Raw genomic sequence first — 9492 nt, forward strand, 5'->3', positions numbered from 1 at the left:
AACAAGGGTCCTGTAAGCAATCCCCAAGAGGAGAAAGCTTATTCCCTTCGGGAACGCGGGAACGCTGAAACCTATCTCACCTTCAAACGGCCGGAAGGCGGGGTACACCCTGGACAAGTTGACAAAGGGGATAAGCTTTCTCCCCCTCAGGAATGCGGGAACGCTGGAACCTATCTCACCTTCAAACGACCGGAAGGCGGGGTACACCCTGGACAAGTTGACGCCTCATCACAGGACAACTCGCAAGTTTTTCATTCTTCTACCTTAAACACGGAAGCGGATGAGGGTTCTAACAAGGATCCTGTAAGCAACCCTCAAGAGGGGATAGTTTTCCGTCAAGAAATGAGAGGAGGATGTTACGAGAATGTTACACGATTCATAAATGAGCTAAATGATTCTTTACAAAAAATTGACCCTAGTGAGGATAGCCTTTGATGACGTTAAAAAGCGAATCTCCTATCTATCAGGGGGTCAAACTCATTTTCGTTTTCCTCCTCCCCTGGCTTACATCATAGGAGTGCGACCTGGAAAGTGGATCAAGTTTGACCATGGATGGGCCCCCTATCCATTGGATATAAATGCCGGTTTCTACCACCTTTACTGTTACAGTGACGTGGTGCGTCCTCAGATAGTAGGCGACGCTTATGCACCTCTCTTGAGAATCGTGAGTGTACAAGGAGCTTACGGGGACATTGTCACCAAGTATTTTAACCCTGCCTACTATTTACCCGTCTCCAAAAATCACATTGAAAACATCAGGGTTGAGATTAAATCCGATCAAAACAAATACGTCGACTTCACCTTTGGCAAGACTATCGTGAAGCTCCACTTTAGACCCGTCAGAAAGTTAAAAAAAACACCAACATCGAGAATGAGTCAACCCCTGCACAACCCTCTACGTTTAGTGGGATATTATGAAAGCCAAGTGGGGGGTTCCCTCCCCGGTTTCGCAGGTTCACCTGTGATGTACGGGCGTGGTATAGGCTCCGTATTTTCGAGGCTGTTTCGTTTTGTATCCCCTCTTGTAAAAAGAGGTTTTGCCCTGGCCAAACCTCATCTTAAAACAGCGGCGAAAAATATCGCTTCCGACGTGTTCAGCCATACCGTTGGAAAAATGGGTCGAGGAGTACAAGACGGATCAGGAGGAATAATGGTCCTGGCTAGACAACCCAGAAAGAGACCGCCGGGGCGACGTGTCTCCAGGATTGATAAAAAACGCAGACGCCTAGGGGAAAAAAATCAGTCGGCAAAAGGTTTACAAAGAGAAGGACCAACGACGTCTCGAGCGATATATAAAAAAAAAAAAAGATGGCTCTTTTACATCAAAATTCGTCCGGATGCACGATGGCCGAGCTGGATTTATTTTCAGCTCCTATGACTCAAATGTCCATCAATGATAAAACCTACACAGAAGTCCTGCCTCTGTCCGCCATCACCGACGGGGGCCCTATTGAGTTTTTCATCCCGGGAGAAGGTGAAAAGTACTTAGATCTGAACGACACATTACTTTACCTACGGGTTAAAATCACCCGCGCCGATGGAACAAATATCCCCCTCGATGCAAACGTGGGTCTCATCAATTATCCTCTAAACACCATCTTTAGCCAATGCGATATTATGCTAGGGGATAGACTGATTTCTCAATCCAGTGCCACTCACCCCTACAGAGCAATAATTGAAACACTACTAAACTATTCTGAAGCCACCCTCAAAAGTCAATTTTCAGCCGGGTTATTTTACAAAGACACAGCCGGCTCTATAGATTCTATAGTAGGCGTGAATGGGCCCAACAAAGGACTTAACATCAGAAGCGCTTTCACGGCCGAATCTAATGAGGTTCATCTACTGGGTCCGCTTCACGCCGACATTCTTTTCAGTGAGAGACTCCTTCTCAACTCGGTGGATGTGAGAATCAAACTCACGCGTGCCAGCGACGCTTTTTGTCTCATGGGGGCTGCGGACGGTACTTTTCGTCTGAAAGTGCTGGGCGCCTCTCTCTTCACAAAAAAGGTCACCGTTTCTCCGGCTGTACGATTGGGTCATGCCTCTGCCCTGCTCAAAGGAAACGCCCTCTACCCTTTGTCACGGGTCAGCGTGAAAACGTACTCTATCCCCGAAAATTCTAGAGTATGCACCCAAGAAAATTTGTTTTTGGGGACAATGCCTAAATACATTGTTCTGGGCATGGTGAACCACGAAGCTTTCACCGGAAGAAGAGATCTCTCCCCCTTTAATTTCCAGCATTTTAATGCAGAATACGTCACTCTCTGTCAAGCGGGAAAACAAATTCCCTCCAAAGCTTTCCAACCTCAATTTAACCAGGGGGCTTCGGTCAGAGAGTTTTACAACATGTTTACCGCTACAGGGAGGCATCTGAAGGATTTACCTCTATGCATCAACAGACAAGATTTTGAACGAGGGTATTCGTTGTTTGTGTTCAATCTCAATCCCGGGGAGGACAGCGACGCACTGTCCAGGGTTTCTAACGGAACTTTAAGACTGGAAATGAGATTCAGAGTGCCCTTACCCAACACGGTCACTCTTGTGGTTTATGCGTGCTACGACTCTATTTTGGAAATTGATTCCAAACGACAAGTGCTGGTGGATTATTATTGATGACGGAAATGAATAACCATCAATTGGAGAAGCTTCTGCAACATGTGTTGGGGGATGTTTTCTGCGGTGTATGGGCCTCGGATCAACTCGTCTCACTGACTCGCTCCTTCACCCCACCCTCCTACTTTATCGTCAACACCCACGAAGGACATCGGCCGGGGTAGCACTGGTTATCGATGACTCTGGAGGAAGATGGGACCGCCACTTTTTTTGATTCTTATGGATTTTCTCCCGAATTTGACTACTATCCTCGGAGCATTTTGAGCTTTTTGGAAAATCGTTCTGAGCGGATATTGTACCACAACCTTCAGCTTCAACACTCTTTGTCCGTAGTGTGTCGTCAACACTGTGTTTATTATCTGTACCATCGATTTTGCTGACTTTCTTTTGAACAAGTTTTGTCTTTATACGACGATGATGTAGTAAAAAATGATCTGGAAGCATATACCCTGGTTAAAAAATTGCAATGTTGTACAAGTTGGAATAAGAATAATAGTAGTAGTTGCAACGCACAAGCTGTCTGTTGTTTAGAAACGTTTTTGAATCGTTGAAATGAAAATGCTGTACATAATGCGTTTGATGAAAAAAAAACATTTTATTGAAACAAAAGTTTTGTCACATCATTCAAGGTTTAGCCAATGCGGGGACAATGTCACTTTTTTACTTCTTCTTTTCCTCTCAGGGGATAGAAATGTTTCTTTTTTCACAGCAACCCGTTTCTCCGCTTCATTCCATGCCGGTTCAAACTCTACCCCCGCTTTTAGACGTCTGTATTGATCTCGTGCTACGGGGTTATGAATGCTTGATGCAGGGATGTTTAGCTCCGTCAACACTGTTAAAAAATTTCTCCATCCCTCGGGCGGGCGGTTCTGCGGTCTTTTGATCCGTTGCATCAGATGTTTTAGCAAATCGATCATATGAGTTCCTAGTAACGGCATTCCGTTTTGAACAAACTCTCCTTTGATGGTCCACCCCATGCCATTCTCGGATAATTTTTTCATAATGTACTCGGCGTTGTCACGATCGCGTTGAGGGAGGTTTTTTATAACTTGGATCATCGTGACATCCTCCGACTCCCCGGCTGTGTTCCTTGGTTTATCCATCTTTTCAGGGACATTCCACGGGTCGTTTGTCGAATCCTTGTGTAAAGTCACAGTCATCTTTTTTTCCTCACGTTGCCCCTGCTTCACCAAACTAAGGTATCTCTGCATCAGGGTGTCGTATATTTTTATTCTTTCATGAGGATTCATTCCCGGTTCGTTTAAGACGTCTCTCATTTTAGCGTCCAGATCATCCTCCGCCGAGTGTCTGATGGTCTGCTCAGATCGATTCAGACGATTTAATTGTTGGGGAGATAGGAGAAACATTTTTTGAGCCTTTTTCATCTTCAACCTTTTCCGGTCAATCCTCCGATAAGACTCCCTATAAAAGGTACGATTGTAGAGAGCAAAGGTAAAAGAAAACCGCCCGACTGTTTCATCAGAGTCTGGCGTTTGCGTTTCAGTCCGGTCCTTTTATCGGCCAGCAGTCTGATGATTTTCTTTTGTTTTTTAAGTTTAGCAAATTGAGACTGAGATAAGGGCACATTACCCTTCAAAATGTTTAAAGCAATTTCACACAGCGTCTGGATAAAGTCTGGAGAGCCATAACTCAGAATGTCTCGATGTTTTTGAGGCGAGGCATGGTACAGAGCTTTTAACATAGGTCCGTTCCTTTTTACACGCTTTGACATTTTCAAATTATGTTTTCGGCACGTACACAACGGGCCACTGATGCGGAAGCAAACCCGACCTCAGTCTGTATTGTTCTGGACAAAAATGTGTCAGGTCAACCACTAAATACCCATGAGCGCCCAAAGTTGCATCCGCAAAACTTTCCAAGAAAAAACTTTTTTGCGAGGGGAACATTTGTTGAGCCAACACGTTAATCTGCAATCTGTCCCTCGGGTTCTTAAACAGTATCATATAATTACAGTTTAAGCTAATTGTGCGTGAAAATTTACCTTGAAGAAAAACATTCTGGGTCAGCATCATAACGCTCATATTTCTATGATGTCTATACTGAGTGAAAATTTTCACCACTTCTGGATGATTGGAGGCTTGGAAAATAACATCATCCAAAATGACCAGATGAGTTTGATCGTCCGGAAACAAGTTTTCATCTTCAAAAGAATCAGGCAGTCCTTTCACAAATTTTATTTTTTTATTCATCTTTTTTAGTTCTGCATAGATGGGTTGAAAAGAAGTATAAATCCACACAATATTATCGGGTACAGAGTTCATGACGTGTTCACAATTTTCCAATATACATTTTACAAAAAAAGTCTTTCCACAACCGCTAGGTCCTACAACCAAGCATGAAAAAGGTGTATACAATCTAGGATCAAAGTCTACTTGTTCCATTTTGTCCATTTTTTTTTCCTTCTCTAATACCCAAATGGTAAAGTTTTCCCGTGAGGAAAGAGACGTCTTTTGTCATACACTACTCTAAACTTCTTTTCGAATGAAGTGTTTTTTAAAAGGAAGCCCCTTTTATCACGAGCAATTTGATGATGAGGCGTGTATATCTCACCGGTTTTGTCTCCCTGTAGATAACCCTCTACCAAATCTTTGACGCTGTCAAAGTTGACCCTCTCGCAACACTCTCTGTTTTGAGTAATTCCCTTGGCACGCAGCACAGTTTTTTTACCCCGTAGGGTTTGGTAGGCATAACTCTTTGGACCGGCAGAGGCAAATTCTTGAATGCTGTCGCCCCCCAACTCATCCGTCAAATCCCCTAGATAGGAGCCCGTCTCCAGAGAAGCTTCCCCCTCGTTTACCATGTAGATTAAACTATCGGTGTCTGTGTAAAGAACTCTCTCTTGCAGCTTCTCTAGGTAACCATACATTTTCAAGCGTGCGTAAGCGGTGGTAAAAGCGGCGATAAATACATTGTTTGTGTTACCGGGAAGCACCACGCTGTTTTTGCCGTATCTCCACTGTACCATGGCAATCTTATCGCTGAGAAAGGAGAAATATTCAACCGTATATTTTCCTGAAAATACAAAGTTGTAAAATTCTTCACTTTTTTTCACCAAGATGGTCTGAGTTCTATTGTGTATCTCCGCAAACTTTCCCCAAAGACTGTTTAAAAAGAGTTTTGACATTTGTCTCTTGGCGGGGTTGACCTCGATTTTTGCAGCATCCAACAGTATTCCCTGATTTTCACGATATTCGCGAATGTACTTTTCCCTGCTTTCTGCATCGACGGCTTCTTTAGGATACCCCGAAGCTTCTTGCTTCCCCTTTAGAAAAGTTTGAACGTAACCCGTAAAGACGCTACCGCTCTGCTTTTCAAAGTGCCATACCTCCGTAATCTTATCGACTCTGTACCCCAACTGCAGAGCTTTGTTGAATTCAACTGTGACCCAGACTCCCGTCAGCGCCCTACCTTCCTCATCATGCTCACAAGGTCCCTGTTGGTTATTGTTTTCGGCGCATGTGCGACAAAGTGTAAACACTAGTTTGCCTTTGGCCGTTCTGTAGGGTAGCACTGGAAAATAGAGACCTCGAGGGGGGTGAACGATAGCTCTGACCAGACCAAAATAGTTTTGAACGTCCTCAAAATCCGTGTGTATGATGACGGGATGACCCAATGGGTAAGGAAATGCGCTGTTGACGTACGGGTAGAGAGAGGTGACATCCTCATACAATACACGCTGCTTCTCACCTGCCGTGTGCCTCAAGCTGAAGGCACTCGTCCTACCCCCAAAAAGAGCATCTCGTGGGATGAGAGGTTCGAGGAAATTGTGAGTTTTGAGAAAGTTTATCACCCTGGGTTGTGATTTTTTCATCTCATTCCACTCGTGCTCTCTGATGATGATGATGTTGGCCTTGTGGTCGCGCTTTAACGCCTCCATTTTTTCCTCGGCAACCCTGTGCAACTCTTCAAAACGAGTGTTTGTCAAAGGACATACGGCACTGGGTTCAAAACACATCGGGCATCCGTGATAAAAACATCCCTGAAATTCCCAGACAAACGGTTAGTCGCCGATTACAGCAAATCCGTCTACAAAGTATGACCCCATCTGTTTTTCTCCTTTGTTTAAAGCATGCTGTATAAAAATTCCACGACGATGCGCCTCCCATTCTAACCATTGGATGCCGGCGTGCGAGTATTTTTTACACGTCCCTTGGTAGTTATCCGGGGAAGGTATGGCTAGAGAGTCTGGTTCGAGGAAATTAGTCACAAACACCTTCATGCAGGCTGACGCTATGGTGATACGGCTAAAAGGATCAACATGCGTCTCATGCATAAACTCAGCTCTAAATTTGAGACATCCTGCACGAAGAACGTCGACGTCGTTTTTGCAGTAATGTACCGCTTGTTTTCGAAAATCAAAGACCTCTCCGCTCTTTTTACGTACCACGTCTCAAACTTGTCCCGCTCGTCGGTCGTCATGCGTTCTACTCCGTAATTGCTGATTGGGGGGTATTTTCCTACATAGTTTAAATGTTCCTCCGAACTAAATTTGTGAGGAAAATACCCCTTGGACCAGCAATCATTGAGTCCCAACGCTTTAGGCATGGCACTGAGTGGCATGGTAAGAAAGGAAACCGAGTCAATGTATTTTAGCCTAAAATCACGGTCTTCAAAACAGAGAACTTTACTCCCCTGCATAATGATAGAGGGTGCTATGCCCAACTGTACCATACCATTTAGAATCAAGTAACCGTCAAATCCTCTCGAATTATGGGCGATAAATGTAGATTGACGATAACAAGCTTTCCTAAAATGTGTGAGGAAAACTGTAACGCAGTCCGTACCAAAAGCACACCACTCTTCTCCTTGCAACGTCTTTGTACAAACTAGAAAGGGAATGTGTGTACTGTTGGCACCAACAAACGTCTCAAAATCGTAAAATATGATGTTATCATTGTGCTTTACAACGCTTGGTAGTTTTTGTATATAGCAAAGATGTCCTGTTCCTGCTGCCTCTGTGTCACTGCGGGGTAAGTCTACTTTACATATTCGACATTTTGACTTGGGGCACTTGTGATTGTCGATACCTGTAGAAACGGGTACTTCGTAATATAGCCCGCATTCAAGGCATTTTTTCCGCCAATCGCAAATGCTGAGTAGTTTACCCATTACCGGCTGTTTTTCCCTATGTTTGAGTAGACATGTAGGTGTACGTGCGCACATGTTGCAATCCTGGCAAAAGACTGATTTTTTTCATTATTTTTACACAGTCGGAACTTGTACAGACCACGCAATGACCGTCGCATTTGTGTCTGTTGGCTTTGATGTACCCTCTGTAGCAGTAGTGGCAAACATGCGGTTTTGACAAAAATCCTTTAATGTTGATGATACCGTTGTAATGATTTTGAGATAAATACAAATACAACGGATTATCCGATTTAGGGGAATCTGTCTCAAACAGCGAGAAGGGGCGTTGATCCTCTTCTCTGTACAGTATGACAATTTTACGTCGCACGACTTTTTCAAACACATGAATATGACTGAAAGTGACGGGGGTTTGATCGTCTAAGCCCGCTTTTCTCTGCATTTGTTTAGCCTCCAGCACAGCCTGATTATCCGTAAATTCGGGATGAATCAGATGGGCTAGGCTGATGGCAAAACAGAGATGATTATTCGTGTTGTTTGGTTTATACAGATAGCGAGCTTTCTTTTTGTAGAGTTCATGTTCCAAAAGGGTTTCGGCTTTTCTTCTAACACCGCCTCTAGGATTATGTATCACTTGAACTACTACCTGTATTTCGTCGTCATTCATAATTTCTGCGTTTGATTGTACCAACAGGTCTAGCACGTTTTGAAAAGCATTCATTACTTCCCCGGCATCGTTTTGAAACGTAAATGAAGCGTGTTTTCACGCCCTGTCACCGATAAACTCTAATTGGACGATGTCGTTGGGTCTAGCCTCCTCAACAACCCTATTTGTCAAGTTTTCAAGGTTCCCCATGACTCGACGGTAAAATGTGGCGTAATCTGTTACACCGCTGTTTTGAGGAAAAGATAAAACACTTTTTAACTCAACATTGTTAAACACTTCGCTCAAGACATTTAAACCCTCACCTCTCTGGGTCTCATTTAAATTTGGATGGTCATGAGCTGTCCTCTGCTGCTGCACCCCCACCATGCCACTCTGTGGTTGTACCCCTTCACCCTCCAAATCTCCCTGTTGCTGCGGTTGTGTGTGTGCGTCTGTGTTTGTGTTTAAATTTAATCCATTATGAGTATCTTGCAAAGACGGGTTATAGTTTGATTTCCAGTTTGAATGATAAATTGCTGTGTGTGAAGAATGAAAAAAGTTCGAATCACATTCTGCTTGGTTATTTGATTCTACATGACATAGCGCTTGTTGTAAAGGATTGAAAAACTGTGAATCACGTTCTACCCCTTTATTTGATTCTAAATGATGATTAGGAACGTTTTTGTTTTCTATTTCTCCGTCATCCTCCACTAATTCGGGCGAAACTACAATTTTTTCGTCGGCCATTCTATTTCTCTAAAAAAAAAAAAAAAAAAAAAAAAAAAAAAAAATTATAAAGCGGTTATATCAATCAAACATGTATTAAACAATGTCAGACAGCATCTCAAAGGTACGAGCCAGTATCTTGTAGTGTTGTTTGATCCGTTGTCTTTTTTGCTCCAGTCTGCTCCGCTCTTGACTCCTCCTCTTCCGCTTCTTCTTACCGCCTGTAAAAATAAAAAAAATAAAAAACATGATCGACTTTAACCGCATGTGGCGCTGTCGTTTTTGCTCAACACTCTCACAATCGCACCCGGAAACAAACCCCCACCTCCGGAATCAAACCCCGCCTACTTCTCTGAGCGCGAAATTAATTTGTGCAAAAGACGGGTTAGTGTGAGGAC

General features: G+C 43.6%; 1 protein-coding gene across 1 annotated transcript; it reads left to right on the forward strand.

The window, feature by feature from the left end:
• Nucleotides 1-1344: 1344 nt before the first annotated feature.
• LOC140679585 (uncharacterized protein F54H12.2-like) lies at nt 1345-2616 on the forward strand. The gene has a single exon (XM_072915254.1). It carries the CDS (start codon nt 1345-1347, stop codon nt 2614-2616), a length of 1272 nt encoding a protein of 423 aa, XP_072771355.1.
• The last annotated feature ends 6876 nt before the right edge of the window (nt 2617-9492 follow it).

The sequence above is a fragment of the Nerophis lumbriciformis genome, linkage group LG19 (assembly GCF_033978685.3).
Source record: "Nerophis lumbriciformis linkage group LG19, RoL_Nlum_v2.1, whole genome shotgun sequence".
Taxonomy (NCBI): domain Eukaryota; kingdom Metazoa; phylum Chordata; class Actinopteri; order Syngnathiformes; family Syngnathidae; genus Nerophis; species Nerophis lumbriciformis.